The sequence below is a fragment of the Amphibalanus amphitrite genome, unplaced genomic scaffold (genome assembly GCF_019059575.1).
Source record: "Amphibalanus amphitrite isolate SeventyFive unplaced genomic scaffold, NRLGWU_Aamphi_draft 001185F_arrow, whole genome shotgun sequence".
Classification (NCBI taxonomy): domain Eukaryota; kingdom Metazoa; phylum Arthropoda; class Thecostraca; order Balanomorpha; family Balanidae; genus Amphibalanus; species Amphibalanus amphitrite.
This window is the reverse complement of record NW_024882679.1, coordinates 43,594-66,669: the sequence shown is the minus strand read 5'-3', so window position 1 is coordinate 66,669 and position 23,076 is coordinate 43,594. Positions and strand designations below refer to the sequence as shown.

Below are 23,076 nucleotides of genomic sequence, written 5' to 3'. Positions count from 1 at the left end.
CCTCAACTGAGCGCGAGTGTTCTCACCAACCGCAGGAACAGCTCATCCCTGTCAGAAAGCACATGTGTCATGCCAAGCGTCGGATCACTGATCATTTCTCGGCAAATGTAGTCTATAAACATTTCATGGCACAAAACGATGCTCATTCTATCGAAATAAGCTCGACAGCGGACCTTGAAGCAGCCTCGCCTTAAGTTCACTGACATCGATAGGTACCACCTAACATGTCAGGACCCATGTAGATGGACCAAAGGTCCCTGTTATCTGATGACTATGCATTTGGTGACTTCTACTGTCCATCGTCTTCCGTACGTTGCTACTATAGCTGCCCCTTGCTGTTACTCTTCTACGCTTCGACCCTCGGCCTCTCCTCCTCATGCAGTGCTGGGTGCTAATTTGCCCACTCCCCGTGACTCGGCGGAATTCACCAAGCTGGTACTCAGGGCACTCAGGAGTCCTTTGAGACGACACGTGAGCGTAGACATTCATGGGCGATAATGCTTCGGAGCCAGTGGCGGAGCCAGGGGTGGAGCCAGTCTGGCGTTTTCCGATTTTGGGAAACAAGATCAATAGCTATACGGGGAATGGTACACTAATAGATTCTTAACCGGCAATAGAGGTAGTTCAGCAGAGGGAGGGCCACACAGTGTGTGGATATCTATTTGGGGCCCAGCCCACCCAGCTGGGCGCGCCCCTGACTCGTCGGTGGCGCCGGCGCGGATCCATCGTATGGGCTGGGAGCGGCGGCAGTGTGAGTCCGACCCCCAACCGACGACCGGCACCAGCGCAGGCCGACGAGCCAGGTGAGGGGCGCCAGAGGGCGGCTTCTGATTGACTCCAACTGGGAGCATTCCATACATTGGAGCTATTATGTACTAGTGTCAACGTCTGTCAACGTAGGGGAGAGTGGGGAAAGATGCCCAGGGTTTTACTATGTCATATATTATTCGAAAATGACGATCGGAAAGCAAAAACTTGGAGTTTCAACGGAAGCCGACATCATTTTTCTCCAAAAATATCACACTTTCGTGCTTGAAATATGATAACTTTTTTGCTATTAAGCATTTTCCTGAAGAAGTGAAAGGGGGCATCTTACCCCACAGGGTGGGAAAGACGCCCCCTGGCGTTGGGTAAGATGCCCCCTGCACTATAAGTGACATAAATGGGCACGTGAATCGCCTGAACGAATCAGTAGTCCCTTCGGGCCTGCAGTAGACACCAAACGTCATCGTAAGGGCCCTCAAAAGTAGTCGTAAGGGGCTTCAGAGGTCATCGTTAGGGCCATCATAGTCCAGCGCGGCCAAACAAGCCTCCGTGGTGGCGTTCGGAGACCACTGTGGGGCCCTTATAGGTCTTCATGATGCTTGAGGGCCCTCGAGCCCATCGTGGGGACCTCAGATGCCAGCGCGGCCCGTGGAGCCAACGTGGGAGCCCTCAAAGGATGTCGTGAGGGGCCCTGGAGCCAATAATGTGGCCCACAGAGGCCGTCGTAAGGGCTCTCAGAGTCAGATGCCGCCCAAAAAGTCGCTGTGTGGGCCGAGAGACCGGCATGGGGAGCACCCGACCGTACTGGACTCTCAAAAGTCCCAGATCGGCTTTTGTCTCTCATCACAGGTATGTAATAAATGATTTGACGGGCTGCTTGAAGGACAGCCTACGGATTTAAGGGGGCGTCTTTCCCCATCAGGACAGGGGGCATCTTACCCCAAGGTACCGAGGTAACATTAAATCAGTACAATTTGTTAGCCATAAAACTACACCCTGAAACAAACTGTTTGGGACACAGTACACGCATGTTAATTTATCACGACTATAGCAAGGGACGCAAAAATTATCTACCTTCTTTGATATTTAGAATGTTTTAACACCAAAATATTTTTTGAAAGCAGCAAATAAAAAACATGCAATCACCAGCCAGCCGTTGCCCAACTGAGCCTCGCAAATTTTTGTGCCGTTAACAAGGCAGGCTTCCGCTTAACGCTAAGAACATTAATTTCCAGGTTCGATTCTTTGTTTCGCCGCTAGAGGGGGTGGGGCGTCTTTCCCACCCTGGGCATCTTACCCCACTCTCCCCTAATGTCAACGTCTATTAACAACTAGTGTCAAAGATAACACATTTACATATATGACTATCGTCAACCATCTCAAAAGCATGTACTATTACTCATTCTATCGGTTTTCGCCGGTTCTATCGGTTTTCTACATGCGCCCTGACCAAGGGACAGGGGAGGGCGGGGAGGGTGTGTGTGTGTGGCGCGGGGTGGAACCATTCCCCTTGCCGTTTTGCTCCTAGTTGAGCTAGAGCTCCGCTACAAAAGCGAGAACGTGCGCCTTTACCGAGACGCAGCGACTAGTACCCGATTTTAAGGTCTCAGGTCAACCGGTTATCTCTAAGGTCAGGTCAAGTGCTCCGAGGTAGGGGTTCAGTTTGTTGGTGAATAACTTCGCCAACAGTGGTCCCAGATTTGCGATTTTGACACCATCATTTTCGCCATGGTCAGGCGCGTCGAATGATATACTTGGCTTGGATAAAATCAATTTAGGGTGCTGACTGTTGACGTCAGGTCAAGGTCAGGTCAAAGCTACTCAAGTCACCGAGTTGTTCGGTAGAGGTCATGATGCGTACATCCGGTTTATCAGGTCTTTATGAGTCCGGTGGTGGCTTTCCCGACTCTATAGTGAATTTGACCTGCAGTGAGTGACGAACACTTCCGATGTTTTTAGTAGTAAGAGTCTGTGACGCTATTCAACGTCACCAACAGCTTTCGGAAGCATGTCAACCCTCGCCAGGCAAGAGCCTTTTTCATAACCAATACTTTTTTCATGCAACCTTTATTTACATAGGTAAGCTTTATTGTATAGGTAAGCTTTATTTCGTAGATGATGACGGTTATCACAGGGGAGATGCAAAAAAATGCACATACAGGAGCCGGCTATAGACTGGTTCAGTACATACGTAGGCATTAATGTATTATTGTATTATATGTACACTACTGCAATCTGCACGCCACACATTTGGTACGACTTATCACAACTCAGTGAACTCTGGTTCAAGTGTCAAGACGAGACGACGCCGGCCTCTCTGCAGTGTCCTATCGACACGACAGGTAGTGGATGGCGATTGGGTAGCGTTATGAAATGCCGCTCTCCAAAAAATCACTGATATAGGATAGTGTTTTACGTTCATGGAGATAAGCCACTGAGCACCCACACAAGGACAACTTTGATATGTGTCCCAAAAATAGGGCATTATATTAAAATATATACAAACTTACCTATAATTGTGGGATGAATGGTGAGATTGTTTGGAAAAAAATGACCAAATATTATTTATAACTCACCGAGTTTCAAACCCACCAACGGTCATTTGAAGTCACCTGAATTTCTGAAACCATCCGTGACCTTTCATCACCATTTTTTTTTTAACGTCTTGACCGTACGAACTCATGTTGGTACTTATATGTAGGCAATTCAACTCTTCGACGATGTACTTATTCGAAAAAAACAGCTAAAAACAACAACAAAAATGAATACTTATCTCATTGACTTGAACTCAGACGGGTACCTACCGACGGCTTCGTGTTGTAAAAAGCAACTTCCTCTTTTTTTGCTGAACTGTAGGTACTGTATCTTTAGGGGCCCGAAGCAATAGGGATTGTATTCACCGTTCCTGTTTTACCGGTGAAATGATGCCGAAAGGCCAGTGCCTGCGAGGATCAACTGGATCCCTATTCAACACATGAGAAGTATTGACTCGGTGTTCATTCAACGACCCATGGTCGTCGGCCATTTTGAGATGCAGCACGCACGTGCAACTGCTAAGGCTCACCAAATATTTTTACATCGATGGTAGCACGAGCTTCCGTACCTACCTCTGATGTCAGCGGTCGTCAAAAAGTGGTCTGATGATCATAATTCAAATAAGGGAGAGTGTTTAACCCCTCCTCCCTCCGGCTTGGTGGAGACTTTCAAGAGTGCGGACCCTGCATGCAATCATCACGGGTGATGCCACTTCATTCATGCAACGTTTATATCACCTATCGTTTCACCCCATCATTGATTCATCAAAGGATATTTCATCTCACATTTTCAAGATAAAGTGCAAATAAATTACACATGAGTACCTAAAGTAAGACTAAAGCAAAGTGCAGGTGCTGCGCAGTCACTTTAACGGCGCACTGTAGCAGGTTAAGACCCACTCAGAGCACGCTGACTGAGGCTGCGTCTCTTCTGCAGGTCGGCTGTAAAATGGCGCCAACTAACGCGGCGAATGACGCCGCTGTCTCCTTCTCCATCAACAGCCAGCCACACAAAGGTAGGTACCTACCTACGGTTATTGTCATTCCTACAATACACTATCAACGTCAGCGGGTATGACTAGTAGGGGAGAGTGGGGTAAGATGCCCAGGGTGGGAAAGACGCCCCACCCCCTCTAGCGGCGAAACAAAGAAGCGAACCTGGAAATAAATGTTCTTAGCGTAAAGCGGAAGCCTCCCTTGTTAACTGCACAAAAATTTGCGAAGCTCAGTTGGGCAACGGCTGGCTGGTGATTGCATGTTTTTTATTTGCTGCTTTCAAAAAATATTTTGGTGTCAAAACATTGTAAATATCAAAGAAGGTAGATAATTTTTGCGTCCCTTGCTATAGTCGTGATACATTAACATGCGTGTACTGTGTCCCAAACAGTTTGTTTCAGGGTGTAGTTTTATGGCTAACAAATTGTACTGATTTAATGTTACTTCGGTACCTTGGGGTAAGATGCCCCCTGTCTTGATGGGGAAAGACGCCCCCTAAATCCGTAGGCTGTCCTTCAAGCAGCCCGTCAAATCATTTATTATATACTTGTGATGAGAGACAAAAGCCGATCTGGGACTATTGAGAGTCCAGTACGGTCGGGTGCTCCCCATGCCGGTCTCTCGACCCACACAGCAACTTTTTGGGCGGCATCTGACTCTGAGAGCCCTCACGACGGCCTCTGTGGGCCCCATTATTGGCTCCAGGGCCCCTCACGACATCCTTTGAGGGCTCCCACGTTGGCTCCACGCGCCGCGCTGGCATTTGAGGTCCCCACGATGGGCTCGAGGGCCCTCAAGCATCATGAAGACCTTTAAGGGCCCCACAGTGGTCTCCGAACGCCACTTCGGAGGCTTGTTTGGCCGCGCTGGACTATGATGGCCCTAACGATGACCTCTGAAGCCCCATACGACTACTTTTGAGGGCCCTTACGATGACGTTTGGTGTCCACTGCAGGCTCGAAGGGACTACTGATTCATTCAAGCGATTCACGTGCCCATTTATGTCACTTATAGCGCAGGGGGCATCTTCCCCAACGCCAGGGGGCGTCTTTCCCACCCTGTGGGGTAAGATGCCCCCTTTCACTTCTTCAGGAAAATGCTTAATAGCAAAAAAAGTTATCATATTTCAGGCACGAAAGTGTGATATTTTTGGAGAAAAATGATGTCGGCTTCCGTTGAAACTCCAAGTTTTTGCTTTCCGATCGTCATTTTCGAATAATATATGACATAGCAAAACCCTGGGCATCTTTCCCCACTCTCCCCTAGGTAGAAAATATTTGAAGTATAGGTACCTAATCTCAGTGTAAGGGCATGTGTTTGTGAAGTACGGTACGGACTGTGAGTTAAAATAAAATAGGACTTGCTACTGATAGTAATGGAACCTATCGTAAGTTTAAATTCAGTTAATATAATTTTCCAGATAGAAGGCAAATAAACAACTGTTTTCCAACGAATGTCCCAGGACAATAATTCTTTACTTAAATTTATGATAAGAATTTTAACGCAACTATTCTCTCTCGTGGCTCAGTGCTGAAGCGTGCGGCTGGTGATGACGTCAGCGGTGATGACGTCACGTCGACCACGACGCTGGCCGAGTACCTGCGGCGGCACCAGCAGCTGCCCGGCACAAAGACCATGTGTCGCGAGGGCATGTGCGGCGCCTGCGTGGTCAACGTGACCTCTGTGAATCCGGCCACCGGCAAGCCGGAGAGCCGCGCCGTCAACTCGTGCATGGTGCCGCTGCAGGCCTGCGGCAACTGGAGCATCCAGGTGACCCACTGCGCGCGCACCAACACACAGGCACACTGCACACACTCCATCGCGGCAGGTGGATTTGTTACTTCATCCTTATAGTTTAGGGGAAGCCGGGGGAAGCCCGGGCGCGGGGGAAGCCCGGCCACCCCGTTTCCGGCTAAATTATTCACAATAAAATGCTCAACTGTTTGTCCTTTCAGCGTGGCAGCTAAGGTAACGCCAGCAAAAAAGTTAAGGCCGACAAAAATTGCATATTGTTAAAGTTATAGCGCAAAAATGATATTTTAAGGGTTTTTAGCTAAAAAGTGAGATATGTTGCACTGCTAATGTTATACCATACAGTACTAATATTTATACGAATGTTATGTAAGGACCGTCTAAGTGTTTGTAGTGAGGGGTGACGAGGCAGGCTGGCTTAAGTATGACATTTTTTCGAATATCGCTGTTCTAAAATAAAAATTAGCACATTGGGGTAACCCCGGGCGAGTGGCCAAGCTTACCCCCAACCGAGAGCAATGCCACTAAACCACTGTTGTCCATGAGATGATAGGTACTGAGCAGGTTTGGTTTACACCTAGATCAAAGATAAATTTAGAAAATAAACATGTTATCATAGACAAAGCCAGTAATGTCACTTAAGGTCAACTAGGGTCAAAACTACGTTTTTGCAGATAACGCGACAGACAATGAAGCTAGAGCTTCAAAAATGGTGTCGTTGTGTTCTTCTTCATCAGCCGAGTCGAATGATATGCAATATGATGCATTTAGGTAAAAAGAAAAATAAATTTTAAGGAATTTTGAAATACACATTTTTTGTCAATTTTGCATCACGATTTTCATCGACCTGTACTGTATATGTGGTAGACGCTAGCTAAAATACCAGTAGTGACATAAACGCTAAGATGTCCAGAGCTTATCAGTACCTTAATATTTCACTTTCCGTTAATATTTGGAAGACACATAATGGTTTCATCAACTCGTTTTAAAGCGCTGGGGAGGTGGCCGGCGTTACCCCTATGCCGGGCTTACCCCAGAAAAATCAACGCTTTTTTAAAACTCGATTTTCTCAACCTTATACTTATTCCACGAAACCGAATTTTTGGGAAAACACGGCCAATGAACTTAGCTAGCTAACAGGATATCAACATTTTATACAGCACGTATGGTACCTATGTAATAAAAATCAAAAAGAGCTTACTATGCCGGGCTTCCCCCGGCTTCCCCTAATTGTTGACATTAAATTAGCGTAGTAGCCGAAATACGCTGCACAGTAAATCTACTGGTAACGATTTAAATGCTACTATCGTTGATGCTTGATCGCCATCACATATCGCAAATATCAGTAGTCCGCAGTACCATGAGCATGTCAACGCGAAGGAAGCCAATTTCAGCAGATTAACTATAATAATGCTGTTCGTCCTACGAACTACTCTGAAAGGACCGTATAATATTTTGGCTCAAACGTTTCAGACTGTGGAAGGAATCGGAAACAGAAAGGACGGCTACCACCCGGTGCAGGCGCGGTTGGCGCATATGAACGGAACACAGTGCGGCTACTGCAGCCCAGGAATGGTCATGTCTATGTACAGGTAAACAGCGGGTCACTACACTCATTGCGGCTACTGCAGCCCGGGAATGGTCATGTCCATGTACAGGTAACGGACTAAACCCAGGGCAGTTATGGAGTTCGTCAATGACTTGCACGCCGCAACTTTGGAAACGACCCGCTAGTACCTTACCGCTGGTACTTTATGGTACTTCATGGTACTTTATGTAACTGTCGTTAATTCTCACGAATGATTGAAACGTAAGCAAAACAAGTAAGCCAAGTAAATGTGATCGTGAGCAAAGTAAAAACATATGTTAACGTTCTATTTGATGAAGAAAAAAACTTGTATCGAAAACATTGTCCGAGCTTCTTAGATTACTGCGCTTGTAGTGCATAGTGCACAGCATCGTAAGGCCGTGTTCTGAGACGGTTGCGGAGGGATTGTCCAGAAGGGTACACACAGCTTGTTGCGGGCTGACAGTGCCACAACGTTGCCGCAGCCTGCTCCAGTCCAAGGGTCAGCCGACCCCGGAGCAGGTGGAGCAGGCGATGGACGGCAACCTGTGCCGCTGCACCGGCTACCGGCCCATTCTGGACGCCTTCAAAACGTTCACCGGCGAAACAGACGACAGCACCAAGAAACTCGTCAGGGATATCGAGGTGCCTCACAACTATTTTCCCTATTTGTGTCTTATGATAATTTATGCGATGAGATATCAGATTAACTTTCCTATATATTTTTCTTAATACCTTTTGTACGTCTGATGTAAAAGTAACGCATCATCTTTATCATCTGTCTAGATGAATGTTTACCAATAATCATCAATAAAGAATTTAGTGGAAATGCGTTAGCCCATGCTCAAACCAAACTTGCGAAACTCAACCCTTTTACGTATCCCTCTTATTTGTTTTTACCTGAATATCACATCAAATAACTACACTTCAAACGCATTATCATAAACACATCATAGCTACGCAACAAACCCGTGTTTCGATCTTTATGATCCACACACGGACGACCCCGGAGACAGGTGCTCCAGTGCTCTGTCGTTTCCGTGTAGGTCGGTAAAGGTAACCCATTGTTTGCCTTGCGCTCTCAGGAGGCGGCTGGCTGTCACGGCAGCTCCGGTGCCAACTGCAAGGGCACGTGCGCCGGCTGTCCGCGTGCCCGCACGGCGCTCACCCCTGCTGGCAGCACGTGGCGCGTGCCGAGCTCGCTGCCGCAGGCTCTGGCCGACCTCAGCGGCCTCTCGGTGGGCGGCAAGACCATCCGCCTGGTGGCCGGCAACACGTCCACGGGTAAGTGTCGCCATTGCCAGGGTGGGAAGGTGAGCCTCCCAACCAGATACGAACGTCCTTTTTTACTTTACTTCAGGCTGCTATAGGCAAGAAACACATGTATGAAGAAGAGTGAAACAGTGATATCACTATTTCTATGTGCTCTTAAGACAAAGTGTGAAGTAACAGTTAGCCACGAGCCCCGTAACGCATCACGTCGAGCTCACGTTGCCCGGTCGCTGCGACAGGCGTGCTGGACAAGTACGAGGCCCCGGCCGACGGGTACGTCTCGCTGCTGAAGATCCCTGAGCTGCGCGAGGTGACCGGCCCGGAGCCGGCGGCGCGCTCGGGCCGCTGGAACTCCTCGGGCGCAGTGTTCGGCGCCGCCGTCACGCTCTCGCAGCTCATCACCGAGCTGGAGAAGCTCTCCGGCTCGGCCGGCTACCGCCACTGCGCCGAGATGGCGCGCCACCTCCGCCTGGTGGCCAACACGCCCGTCAGGAACGCCGCCACCTGGGCCGGCAACCTGATGATCAAGTACAAGCACCGGTCGTTCCCGTCCGATGTCTTCCTGCTGCTGACCGCTGCCAGAGCCACCCTGAAGATAGGTTAGTGCCGTATTTCGAACATTTACTGCGGTGTGCGTCTGCATAACACAATGTGAACGCTCAACAGTCACCATAATGTCTGAATGAAATCACCAGCAATGGAATGGTGTTTATTGCTGCATTGTGGACATGTGTAATATAATTTTATTACGTCATTGCACAATGTGTGCTCTTCTGACTGACTATTTGCATATTCTGTCAGCCGAGGGAAGGAAGATGGAGGAAATTTCCGTGGAGAAACTGTACGAAATCAGCATGGCGAACAAGATCATCATCTCGATGAAGCTGCCCGCCCTGGACGACAAGTACATTTTCAAATCGTATAAGGTTCGTGTGTGGCCGTATGTTGTTTGGAATGTACCGGAGTGTATTTACATGATGATTCCTAATGCATTGCGATAAAAAATATCAAGGGTCAAAACACAGCTACATACGTCGGTGATATGTTCATACGTTGGCGGTTTAAGACAGCGGCAGCGTGTTCCGTCTCCTTCAGATCACTCCGCGGGCCATCAGTGCGCACGCCTACGTGAACGCAGCGTTCGTCGTGCCGTACGACTCCGCCACGGGGAAGGTTACCGAGCGTCCCACCCTGCTGTTCGGCGGCATCAGCGGACAGTTCGTGAGTAGCTACAGGCGGAGAAGGCGGACGGTCGTCATTCCGTTGTGATACCTTATCACCGACCTTCGCATACGTGACTCGTATAGCGTGTAGTGTGCACAAATCATACGTTTTCCATAATTGTCTATGGACCAGTGTTCTTTGCATCAGTAACCCCTAGATGAGTAGCCTGTTCATCAGTAGCATGGCCATCAGTGACCTGTTCGCCAGTAACCATGGTGACCTGTGGACGCGTGACTCGTATATAGATCAGTGACTACTCCTGTGCGGGCAGGTTCACGCCGAGAACACGGAGCGGTTCCTGACGGGCCGCTGTCTGAGCGAGGCGTCCACCGTGAGCGGCGCACTGGAGACACTGCGGGGGGAGGTGCGACCCGAGCCGGACCCCGAGCTGGCCGACGTCAGCTACCGCGCCCGACTGGCCTCCCACCTGCTCTTCAAGGTAAGGAGAGGAGAAGAAAATAAAGAAAAGGAAAAGACCAGAAAGGAGATGAGTAGAGAGATCGGAGGATCGTTGAGGAAGGGAGCGTTTTTAAAAACGTTACCACGATGCTTGTTTTGCAGGTGATGGTCCACACGCTCGGTGACAAGGTGCCGGCTCACCTGAGGTCGGCTGGCCAGGACCTCACCCGCGACCTCATGAAGGGGACGCAGGAGTTCGAGACGGACAAGACCCTCTGGCCCGTCAACCAAGCCATACCGAAACTGGAGGCTGAGATCCAGACCTCAGGTCAGTGTTTGGGGTCAGAACCTGAGGCTTTCGGAGACAGGACGGTGACACATATCCCATCGAAACAAATACATCTACGCTCCCGCACACTCACATGCGCTGACACATGACTCCCAACCACTAAACCGCGGCCATACTATCCCCGAGATGGTAAACCTCACCTCACTGAGAAAGAAGCACAATACACCGTACCTGCAAATACAGGAAAGATTAAGGTACTCAGGGCGACATGCCAGATAGATACGGAAAATGAGATGACCGCGCAATTAATAATGCCCAATAACTTTCAGCGGTCTCGAAATAAGTAAGCACCTAACCAATCTGTTAGAATTACAAATCCAGTGCATTTCGGCGAAATACATTACGACTGATGGTGCTGGCAGGCGAAGCGGAGTACCTGGATGACCAGCATGAGGCGCCGGGAGAGCTGCACGGCTACTACGTTCTTGCCACAGTCGGAAATGCCGTCATCAGCAGCATTGACGCCTCGCAGGCACTAGTAAGCCGTGTTTGAAACTCTGTATTTGGTGATGCTGCCTTACAGTTGGGCGTATGCTATGGACGGTGATTCACGTACCTATCCACTTTACTTATTCCCAGGAAGTCTTAGTACGTTTTTGTGAGCACTCATTAGATTTTTTCAACATGAAAGTCCGCCTCAATCCTGACCACAAGACTGTTTTATGAATAGCATCATTCCTTCCTTAGATATCTTGGTTTAGTGGAGCGCTAGAACGGTATGCGCACATAAGAATACCTGACTGTCGAGCGTGGGCTCCATGTGCGATCCATTTTCATCCCGTCCAACCGAGTAATTATGGCATGTTGCCCGGGCTGTTGTTATTTCTTTGGCATGAGTAGCTCCACATTAAGAGCATGTGTCATTTTCTGACACTGTTTCCTATCCACAGGCGATGCCAGGCGTCCAGGACTTTGTCACGGCCAAAGACGTGATGGGCTCAAACGATAATGTCCTTATGGGACAATTCGTGACCTTTTTCGGGGCCCTCGGTCTGGATGGCAAGATGGTGCCCACCGATCAGGTATGGCTTCGCAAAACCTCCATTACCTGGCTCGTTGCTCCGTATAAGCTGTCGATGTGTGGACTGTGGACATATGACAAGCCTTCAAAATACGATCTGAAGTTGCAGGGATCTTCTTTTATTTTAGAAGTTGGGCAGTAAATGCACAGCGTCGAGCCCCACTGCATGAGCATTATTTCTTATATACCTACACTGATTGGTTTGATTTTAGATAGGTATCTTGTCTTTTGCGGCCAACACGAAGTTAGCCCTGATGTTACACCTCAAACTCTGTCTGCAAGTCTCGGGGCTGGTCTGAAGGAGAGGGGAAACAGCTTAGCATCGGGTGGCGCCCAACGTGGGGCTAAACTGTGATCTTCCTCGAAGGTGGATTCAACCCTGCTTACGATTTGTTTCGATTGGCAGAATCCTTGTTACTCGGTGATGACCGGTGACTTGTGTTGTCCCCTGTGACGACCGGTGACCTGTGTTGCCCCTTTGGTGACCTGTGTTGCCCCTTCGGTGACCTGTGCCACCCCTGATCTGTGCAGCTGTTTGCCGACGGCCGGGTAAGGTTCTGCGGCCAGCCGATCGGTCTGGTGGTGGCCGACAACCGGGAGGTGGCCCGACGTGCCGCCGCCCTGGTCAAGGTGCACTACTCGCAGCAGGAGCGTCCCGTGCTCACCATCAAAGAGGCGCTGATCAATCAGCCAGAGGGACGCCAGCAGACCAAACTGTGTCCAGCCAACCTGAAAATAGGAGATGCCGATGGTATGTAATACACCGGCCACAGCTGTTTCCTGGCCATGGCGAATGACCATCACGGCGTCTTATCGGTGCCACGCGTCCCCATTTCGTTGTTGACTGGTCCTCTCCCCTTCGCTCTGTCAGTGTATAGCAGGTTCAACCCAGGGGCGGCGGATTCGGGGGGGCAGGGGGGGCAGCTGCCCCCCCTGGCAAACTCGTGGGGGGGCAAAAGTATCTTTTTGCCCCCCCATAATTTGTGACAAAGTTTAGACAAGAAACCACATAGCTGATTATTCTGTTCGATCATCTGAAGATGTAACCAGATGCCCATATACTTTATCATACGTTGCCTTTCTTAAATGGCAAACGTTCGCGTTCAACTGAAGTTTCCTCTCTTCAACCTAGTTTTGGAGGCATTATAAGCGTCAACGTGACGCAGCGGCAGCCCAGGCCTTCAGTGACCGCTTACAGGGGCGACGGATACGGGGTGGCAGAGGAGGCACCGTCCCCTAAGAAACTTTTGGAGGAGGGGTAAACGTATATTCTTGCCCCTCCATAATTTGTGCCCTAAACATGAGGAAAATTTTCATAGCCTATTGCATATTTTCTATTGCATGTGGTAATTTTCATAACCATATTGCAGCTTTGCGCTCCTACAGTTTGTCCAACGGTGCCTTTTGAATATGTGTAAATGCTAACCGTTTCCGCTTTATATCATTTTTTTGTCTTTTCAGATTCGATTTAAATATATTTTAAGTGTGCGAGAGACGCAACTCATACCTTCAGTGGTCGTTTGCCGCTATTTTGTACCTACATAAATGCCAAATCGCAAGCGAGCGGAGACGCAAGGGCTAGCCATTCGCTTGCGGGTAGTTAGGACTGATGAGCGCGCATAATAAGCCACTCCCCTGATTTTTTCGAGCGCAACAGTTTCCAGCACATAAAATGGTAAACGCCGAGGTCGTACACATTGACCACATTGACCAATGCACGGTATGGTATGACACCCAAAGGCCAGTCATCAGAGATCTGCTTTGGGCATTCGGAGGCTTGTGTGGGGCCAGTGTAAAAACTGGATGTTCACAGTTCAATATCCGCTTTATTTCAGTTTTCACCATTAAAAAAGTAAAAATTAATGTTGGAAACTTTTGAGGGTTAGGGCACTAATCATTAGTGGGCCCCCCTCTGTCGTAAGGCTGGCTATAGAATAAAGAGCATCAAACACGAACAGTAGCGGCGGAACACCTTCAATTAAGGGGGGGGGGGCACTGCCGACTTTTGGTCCCATTCTTTCCATGCAACGCCCATAGGGCTAACGTTAAAATGCCAAAATCAAAAGGAGGGTGCACGGTGCCCCGGTGCCCTCCCCGTTCCGCCGCCCATGAACACGAAAGCAAAATCTAAGGCATTTTGGGAAAAAATGAGTATGCCCCGCAGCGTCCGATAACTACCACCTTCCAGTGGGTCAAGCCAACGGGGCCCAAGTCTATAATGGCACTTAACGATAGCACTAACCTTGTCTCACTTTTCCTTGAAGTCTGTTCCGAATGGTTTCGGCCACAGACTTGCTGCACTGAGGTCGTTTGATATGTGCAACTGTAATTAAAGCCACCTGAGGCGCCCTGACACCAGGCTGAAGCTGGGTTGGAAATGCTTCGTCTTTGCAGATATCATTGGCCGCTGATTCTCGAGTGCCTGAACCGGTAGATGTCATGGCAAAATTTGGTGTGATAATTTGGACCTTACCGCAGTCAGCGCACCCTAAAGCCCTAATTAAGAAACGCCCCACCCAGAGCTTCTGGATTCTCGTTCCAGTCCACCGTTCCTTCACCCCAGCCCGCCGCCGCGCTCCCTCACCTCAGCCCTCCGTTCCCAGCTTGACGAGCATTTGGGCCTTAGTTAAGCCTTGCTGTAGGCTTACTGTATAAACCCATCGAGACAGCCCGTCTCGGTGAGCTTAGTTGGCGAACTACTGCCTTGGGGAGGGTTTCTGGCGGATCGCTGTCCCAATAGGTTTAGATGCGACCGACTGTCTCTGAATGTTTGAGCGGTCTCCTCCCGCTGTGAGCTAGTTTCAGTTGATATCTGTCTCAGAAATACTTTTTAAAGAAAGTTAAACGAAAATCCAACGTAAAATGAACAGAGGAAATGGTAACGAGTTACCTCATTGAAGAGCAGCGCTCGCCTACTTCAAAAGGTTTGGCACCGTTCTTCAACATCTGATATGCGATCGGGTTATGGCACAATTTTTTCCCATTGGAGCTTTTTTCTAATACAGCAATACGAAATGCGTTACATCGTCCACTGGCGGATCCAGGGAGCGGGCATTTAAAGCAAATATTTACTCCCCTCCCCCTGCCCCTGCATCGCCCGAAATAGACAAAACGTACCTTATGTTTCCTAATAATTACATTTTTATCAGGATTTTTTTTTTTTTATACTGTTCAGCAGTAATCGAAATCGAAATCCGAGGAGTTTTTGGATTTTGGACACTTTGGGGGGTATGTCCCCCTACAGCGTCGAAAACGCCTTTCTGGATCTGCCTATGACATCATCTCGACTGGGATCTTGCCCCCCCACGCCAAAATCGAATCCGCCGCCACTGGTTCAACCATGTCGGAGCATGATAGAGTCACACTACGTGAGTGTCACAACTTAGTCAGTGTGTGATCGGTTATTACGTTGTCAGTATGTGTCCTATGCGGTCTCCAGTAAGTCAGTGACCACTATGTCAGTGCGTGACCGGTCTCGTTTTCGCCCGTTCAGTGGCGCTGGAGCAGGCTCCCCACCGGCTCAGCGGGGAGTGGGAGGTGGGCACCCAGTTCCACTTCACCATGGAGCCGCAGTCGGTGCGCGTTGTGCCCAACGAGGACGGTCAGCTGAACGTCTTCAGCGCCACGCAGACCATCAAGGATGTCGTGGACGCCGTCTCACACGCCGTCAATGTTCCCTCCAACAAGTGAGTCTCCTGGCACTGCCGTGGAGGCGACGTCAATGGACCAAAGCGTCCCCGTTGTGACCCGTCAGGGAGAGCTAATCCAGCTCCTGATTCTTGTGTTAGTTGTCGGCTGAATATGTCCACTCAACTTCACACGCCCTTTAGGGTTATTTTTTGTTAATTGATCATGTCTCCAAATTAGGTTAACCTGTATGATGGCGTTTCGAGTTCGCAAAACACTAAGGCCAGGAGCCGCTGATTTGTTGACTTATTAGCCTGAAACTTTGGGATCACTGTCGAGATCGAACACCGGACATCGAACACAGAACAGAACACGGACCAATCTCTGGACTGAGTATGACTCGATTTCAGGATTAACGGTCAGGTGCGCCGCATTGGCGGCGGATACGGTGGCAAGATCACCAACTCGCTGCCCATAGCCAGCGCGTGCGCCGTGGCCGCCGTCAAGCTGAACCGTCCCGTGCGGGTCGTGCTCGACATCGAGAATATGATCGACATGTGTGCCACCCGTCTGCCCTACCTCATCTCGTACGAGGTGAGCCACTATGTAGCGGGATATGCGAGGCTGTGTCCCCTAGCCAGCTCGGGAATCGATGGACAAGGGTGGGAACCTGCTTGACATTGGCGCAGTGAGGCAGGTCTGATATTGTCAAATTGTTGCTGTTAGCCGTGTGGTGCCACCGCATTAACATTGACAGCAGTCCAGGCAGTCGTACCGCAGATGGCAGCGGCAGAGAGCGCCCTGACATAACCTGCTGTGTCCTCAGGCTGGCTACGACGACAGCGGTCGGCTGCTGGCGCTGAAGATGCACCTGGTGATGAACTTGGGCCACTCCAACACCCTGCTCGGCTTCATTGAGGCCATGGACGTGATACAGCGAGTCAAAAACTTGTACCACGCTGAGCACTGGACGGTTACACCGGGCACGGTCACCACCAACCAGTGTCTGTACACCGCCTGCAGGGCACCAGGTAACCACACAGACCCAGGGCATATTTTAAGGCACTTACTGCGTCCCATTTTGGGACGCAGCCCCCTCGCCTTGGGACGTAACCCCTTCTGATTTGATCCACTGCGTCCCTGCCCTGTGCCCTATCCGGTTCCCTGACCTGTGCCCTGCTGTCTGCCCTGACCTGTAGGTACCCGGCCTTCCCTCTAAAATGTCCTGTGCCATGCCCTGTAGCCTGCCGTGCCCTACTTTCTGCCCTCCTCAAAGCCCTACTTTGTTCCTTGCCCTGTGCCCTTAGTCGTAGCACGTGCCCTCTGCTCAACTTTGGGACTCAGTAAAAATTTGTTAAAATATGCCCTGCACAGACCGACTGCAAGGTATCAGGTGGGTTTCTGCGCATGGACCCTTGGGAAGTGCGCAAGGCCAATTTTGCCGTTGGTGATCACTATCAGGTGACTGTGCAGTCTACAAATTGCAAGCCATCGGGTAATCAGTATCACTGTCGTCTGGTTCACCCCAAGCCAGCCTAACGCCGATGTTGTTGGGTTTCCGCAGGCAGCGTCCAGGCGATCGCAGCCATCGAGACCGTGATGAACCACATCGCCCACGAGCTGCGCATGGATCCCTGGGAAGTGCGCAAGGCCAACTTTGCCGTCGGTAATCCGAAGATACCGTGAGTGAAACTCCGACCACTGGGGTTTTCCACCAGAATGACGAGAGAATCCACATTAGCTGTGGAAAAAATGTAACGAATGTACTGATTCATGAGCACAGCTGAGATGGCCATCATGTGAAAAAACGGGCAAAAGCTCAAACAAAGAGTTTGAGTTTGAAAGTTTGAAAAGGCCGAGTCAAAGAGTTTGAAAAGGCCGACTTACACTTACGCGTAAGTGTCGTCACAACTCACAATGGCTGACGACACTTACGCGATTGTCAGCCATTGTGGGTGAATGTGGATTGCAAGTGAACCATGAGACCTTAACCCTATTCCTGGCGGGGGGGGCCTCAGGAGCCCCCCTGAGGTTTTTTGGTTATTTCTCCCAAACGCGTTGAGCTAGGAAGCTCAAATTTTCTGACTTTTCCTAAAAGGCTTCTACGCAACATGTCTGAAAATTTTGAGTTGATCTGACCTCAGGTCAGGTCACCAGAGGCGGTTTGGTGACCCTACCTCAGAAAAGTTTGCAATCACGCCAGAGCTAGAGTTTTTGACCGATCAATTTCTTCTCTTCAGGGTTTAGTTAGGGTACCAGTATGTGCAATTTGTATATCTCGGAATTTTGATATCGGTGACCTAAGGTCAGGTCAATTTCGCGACCTCCCCATTATAAGTCAATGGGGGGGAAAATCAACTCCCTGTTTTTACCACTAAAACGGGTCGGAATGGCCCCATATACCATACATGACTTCATATACGATCAACCTTCACTACCTTGAGGTCTGTTTTGCTGTTGGGCAGCTGTGAGGTCATGTGACGTCATCAAAGGTCACCAAAGGTTTTTGGCCAATAACTCCGTACAGGAACAAGATACAGACGCGTTGATGGTCTCATTGTGTTCAGCTCGTCAAGACGCATCGAATGATATACATGATGACCTCAAGGTCACGTGACCTGAGGTCAACCTTTGACCTTGACCTTTCGAGGTCAACATATATATCATTCGATGCGGATTGACGAGAGGATCACGATGATGCCCTTTAGTTTGTTCCTATCTTGACTAATTCGAAAGTTATTCGAGAAAAACTCTCTCCATATCTAGCGCCGCCATTTTGACTTTTTCGACCCCTGTGACGTCATCTTTGACCTGACCTGAAAATAACCTTTGTAAAAATTGTAGATCTTGGCCGTGCGTATCCGATGCCGTTTACCGCTTGTCGCTATCTTGCTTCGTTCTCGAGATCTCAGGGGGGGCCGAATCGGCCCCCCCCCCCGCCAGTTTCTTGTCCCGGCGGAGCCCGCCAGGAATAGGGTTAAAGTGACCCAGCATCATAGTGGTGCCTGTGGTGATCTGCCTATAATGATGAATTTAACTCACCGTGATTTGTGTCCACCTATTTTCAAGGCCAACCCCGCAGTCCGAGGACGCCAACAGGGTCGTCTCACTCATGGTGAGCGAGATGTTCGAAAAGGCCGACATCATGAAGAGAAAGGCTGACATCGACAGCTTCAACAAAGTGAGTATCCGTGGCCTTCGTACATGTTGTTCACGACCCAATCCGTCCATGTTTTTTTTTTTTGCAGTTATGCATTTGTTTTTACCGCACATCGCGTACATCGGATATGTTTTAGGGCCTTGGGATGTGCAAGATGTCAACTCCATAGCACTTGCGACTAGCGCAAGTTAGGAACTCAAAATAGCTAACTATACAAAGGATTCGTTTTGTATATTGCTTGGGTGCAAATTACCGCTGCGAGCTGACCGAAGCCGTGTCTGTCGCCGCAGTCTAACCGCTGGCGTAAGCGTGCGCTGGCCATGCTGCCCATGAACTACCACGTGGCCATGATGTCCAAGATGGTCACCCTGGTCTCCATCTACGACAAGGATGGCTCGGTGGCAGTGTCGCACGGCGGCGTGGAGATGGGTCAGGGTCTCAACACCAAGGTTAGCCCGGGTTTAGCTCGTGGATATAGGTATGTGTCTGCCCATAGCCGGTCTAAATAGATGGTAGGTATCCTGAAATTGCGTTGTGAGAATGTTTGCACAATACACACTGTGCCCCATGTTGTGCTTGACGTTGTCTTCACTGTTGCAGCGAGTGCTTGTAGCTAGACGGTATCCATTCTGTGTTAGTGTGTGTCTGTAGCCGGCGCTCTGGAACGGGTGCGGCCAGCCCAGCTGAGCTCTGTGCTGAGCGTCGCTCTGTCGGTTCCCAGGTGGCACAGGTGTGCGCCAAGGAGCTGGGCATCCCTCTTAGCACCATATCAGTGAAGCCCAACAATACGCTGGTCAACCCGAACGGCTTCGTCACGGGCGGCAGCGTGGGCAGCGAGATGTGCAGCTTGGCCGTACGGCAGGCCTGCGACCAGCTCAAGGAGCGTCTGAAGCCGTTCAGGGCGCCAGAGGGCGAGCCTGAGCGGCCCTGGCAGCAGGTTGTCCAGATGGCGTCCATGATGGGCACCAACCTCACGGCGCACACACTGTGAGTGCAGTCCTCGTAGGGTTCAGTACGCACGATCGGCTGCGTTGCACGCATATGTGTTATGTAGGGAGCCCATTAGGCTCGCCGCCTCAGACATTTATCTTATTTTTATTGTGTCTTGATTAATTAATTGTTAGGTATGCTATGTTTCTAACTTCACAGTGGACATCGGTTGTGGACCCTCTACGTCAATATAACCGCCCCTCCCCCTTTTCGCCCCGCCGGACGGCAGCCAGCCGCCCCTGGAGTCGGGGTACTCGGTGTGGGGCCTGACGGCCGCCGAGGTGGAGCTGGACGTTCTCACCGGCGAGTACCGCTTCAACCGCGTGGACGTGTACGAGGACGCCGGCCAGTCGCTGTCGCCCTGGATCGACGTCGGACAGGTGGAGGGCGCCTTCACCATGGGCATGGGCCTGTTCCTGACCGAGCAGTACCGCTACGACCCGGAGACGGGACGCAAACTGACCAACCGCGCCTGGGTGAGTACGGACCGTAAACCGACCAGCCGCGTGTGAGCGACATGCTGCTCAGATGGACTGACAGACATTCAAATATGTATGTGGATTTACCTACCAGTATCATACGGAGGAAGCCGCCCATTGTTTTGTTTGCTGCCGAGAAATATCTTGGTGCTTCTATGTGTAAAGCTTAACACCAAACACCCATATTTCAGAACTACTATCCGCCGACTCATAAGGACATGCCCAGAGACTTCCGGGTAAAGCTGCTGAAGAACAACAAGAACGACGTCGGAATCTTCAATTCCAAAGGTAAGGCCACTCCAAGGTTATATGCGTCATATTCAACAACTACTGATGAGCAATCACCTGCGTTGAAACGTTCGTTATACTTTCAAACGTTATTGTTTTCTGTTTTATATTTTCCGTTTGGGCTGCAAATTCAGCCGCTCGACTTGCTCTCGTTGCATCGAGCCCTATAAATGATCTGTCGCAAGTGCCGAGCTAAATCCTCCATCTGACATATCCCAGTGGCTAGACAGTGGACAAACTATCACTGAACCCACCGTAGCCCTGGGCTGAGCCCTCTAACTGAGCCCCTTCACCTGCCCTCAGCGACTGGCGAGCCGGCGGTGTGCATGAGCCACGCGTGCCTGCTGGCCATTCAGCAGGCAGTGGCCGAGGCGCGCCGCGACGCCGGTCTCAACGACTGGGTCACCATCAGTGAGTAACAGACTGCCGCGTCCCACCCAGTCATACTGGAGTCCCGGACCGAGGCACTGAGCCAAGCCATGCAGCCGTGATTTTGAGCGGGGATGTGGCATAAAGGTGGTTTTGCCAACCGATAAGCGGGCTGCGGGTTCCGAAGAAATAGAACGCATTGGCGGTTTTCTGAATAAGCCGGTTAGACCTCATGAGACTCTCTCATTTGAATATTCTTCTGCCACTTGTTGTCGAGAGGATTTGATGCTTGATCCACATTTGCGAAGTTCGTGTCTGGCTCTTGATAAAAGCATGTTGTGCCTACCGGGTGATCATTTTGGAATGATATAAAAAGAAAGTCGCCACGTGCAAAGAAAGGACAATATATTTTTATTTCACCTGCTGGTTTCACGTGTGTTTTGCAATAGAAAAACACAATTCTAACGAATAGTGTTTGTCTAATGAAGAAACAACGGTAGGTACAGTATTCTTGTCTAATCCCCAAATCCGTTATTGTGTTTTTCGCTATATTTGTACCCGCGTTTATTGTGCCACGTTTACCAAGCATCTGTTCGCGGCCATCTTTCAGATGCGCCCAGTACGGTGGAGTACACAGAGACCGCGTGCGAGACCAAGCCTGAGATGCTGGTCCTCTCCTAGTCGTCCGCGAGGGACCCGGAAGACCTGGACCGCGCCAGGCCGAGGGACCGGACCACGGCGAACGTACGGGTCATCTCCGATCAGGGGCCGAAAGGCTGGGACAAGAGGCCACACCAGTGATCATCCAGCGTGGCTGTTAGCCGGAGACCAGCCATTGATTTTACATTGGTTGCGTTTTCAGCCATTGAATAATTGAACGTAGTTTAGACATCGGTTTGCTGGGTATTATACTACTCGATTTCCGCTTATGCCGAAGTAGTCCAATCATTTGCGATTGATTACAGGGGTGTTAGACGCAATTCTTTGACGGGTAACTCGGTATAAAAAAAAACATGCCGAATGCCGTCGTTGTAAGGATAAGTGTAACTGGAGCGATGAAGTAAACGCTTCTTCGTTATTTGTGTAAATGCAATAGTAGGACCTGATAATATTTTTGGCCTATCTCTGGTATTGAGGGATGTTGGGCAGCGTCAGCATTCCCTCTAACAGGAAAATACAAACTCGAGTGTTTGTGTGAAGTGCACGGGGAGAATACAACGCATGGCTGACGGAGTGGTTTTAAAGTCGCTTGTCGCTATACATGTGCCGAGATCAGACTGGATCGATCACCTCACCTCCATATAGCCGAAATAAGTTTGGGTCGCCGACACAAAGCATTCCTTTAGTTCTATGGTATATGGTGGCATCCTGTTTTTTCGGTAGGTGAAGATTTTAGGTTAGTTATTGGACAAGTACAGCTGTCCAGTACATTAACCCTCGCCGGCCGAGGGGGTATGTATATGCCGATAGGGGTTTTTTTTTTTCGCGATAGCTCCCAACACGCTGGCGATAGAGCGCTGAAACTTGGCATACCTGACTTTTTATTCAAGCCGGATCTTTTGACACCAACCGCATTTTTTGGGTCAGGTCAGGTCACTGACCTATGACGTCATAAGTGAACCTCTGCACGGTCTTCAGATATCGCAACTTCGCAACGCCCTCACTACCAGAGGATATGTCACAGGGAAATGAAACTTGCAGGATCTAGTATCCATTATGAGTCTCACAACTTGTATATCTCGGATTTTTCCCTAAAGGTCATATGAGGTCAGGTCATTTTCGTGACCTCACCATTATAAGTCATTGGGAAAAATGAAAACTGCTATTCTGGCGCCTGGAACGATCTCCAACTATCTCAAGCACACATAATCGTGATTTGATGCTTTCCTTGCAAGGTTAGATGCGTCACTTTTGCAATGTTGACCTTGCGTGACGTCATTTATGACGTTATCAAGGCCATATTAGTTTTTCGCCAATAACTCTTGATCAAATTGAGCTAGCGAGTCGGGGAAGCCATCAATGGAGTCAGGAAGACCTGCCGAATCGAATGATATGCGACATGACCTCTTTCGACAACTTCGTGACCTGGGGGTGCTGACCTGACCTTGACCTGCGGTCAACACGCCAAGTTGACCTGACCCGAACAAAAAGTATATCATTCGACGCGCCTGAGCAAGGCGAACACGATGCTGCAAAATCGCGGCTCTGCGGCCGTTTTTTGCAAAGTTATTCACCAAAAACTGAACCGTACCTTGGGGCACTTGACCTGACCTCAGAGGTCACC

At 49.8% G+C, this 23,076-nt stretch overlaps 1 protein-coding gene across 2 annotated transcripts; it reads left to right on the top strand.

Annotated features, from left to right (window-relative positions):
• Positions 1-743: 743 nt before the first annotated feature.
• On the top strand, positions 744-22,019 carry LOC122370925 (aldehyde oxidase 1-like). Of its 2 annotated transcripts, XM_043346872.1 has the most exons (25): positions 744-803; positions 4,237-4,315; positions 5,824-6,065; positions 7,521-7,639; positions 8,100-8,259; positions 8,700-8,898; positions 9,126-9,485; positions 9,688-9,812; positions 9,982-10,107; positions 10,382-10,549; positions 10,672-10,837; positions 11,221-11,336; positions 11,749-11,880; positions 12,411-12,630; positions 15,373-15,565; positions 15,917-16,100; positions 16,333-16,537; positions 17,071-17,188; positions 18,576-18,687; positions 18,957-19,115; positions 19,388-19,653; positions 19,886-20,132; positions 20,327-20,423; positions 20,727-20,834; positions 21,403-22,019. In XM_043346872.1, exons 2-25 carry the CDS (start codon positions 4,249-4,251, stop codon positions 21,471-21,473), a joined length of 3,960 nt encoding a protein of 1,319 aa, XP_043202807.1. In that variant the 5' UTR covers positions 744-803; positions 4,237-4,248; the 3' UTR covers positions 21,474-22,019. The 2 variants fall into 2 exon arrangements, with proteins under 2 accessions (XP_043202807.1, XP_043202808.1); XM_043346873.1 differs by lacking the exons at positions 744-803; positions 4,237-4,315; positions 5,824-6,065; positions 7,521-7,639 and adding an exon at positions 7,668-7,705.
• The last annotated feature ends 1,057 nt before the right edge of the window (positions 22,020-23,076 follow it).

What these genes read in the sequence shown, in the direction of transcription:
- LOC122370925 (XM_043346872.1), top strand. Translation starts at nt 4,249, where the DNA reads ATGGCGCCAACTAACGCGGCGAATGACGCCGCTGTCTCCTTCTCCATC. An exon ending in ATGGTCATGTCTATGTACAG is followed by an intron (nt 7,640 to 8,099) that starts GTAAACAGCGGG and finishes ACGTTGCCGCAG; the next exon opens with CCTGCTCCAGTCCAAGGGTC. An exon ending in GTCAATGTTCCCTCCAACAA is followed by an intron (nt 15,566 to 15,916) that starts GTGAGTCTCCTG and finishes ACTCGATTTCAG; the next exon opens with GATTAACGGTCAGGTGCGCC.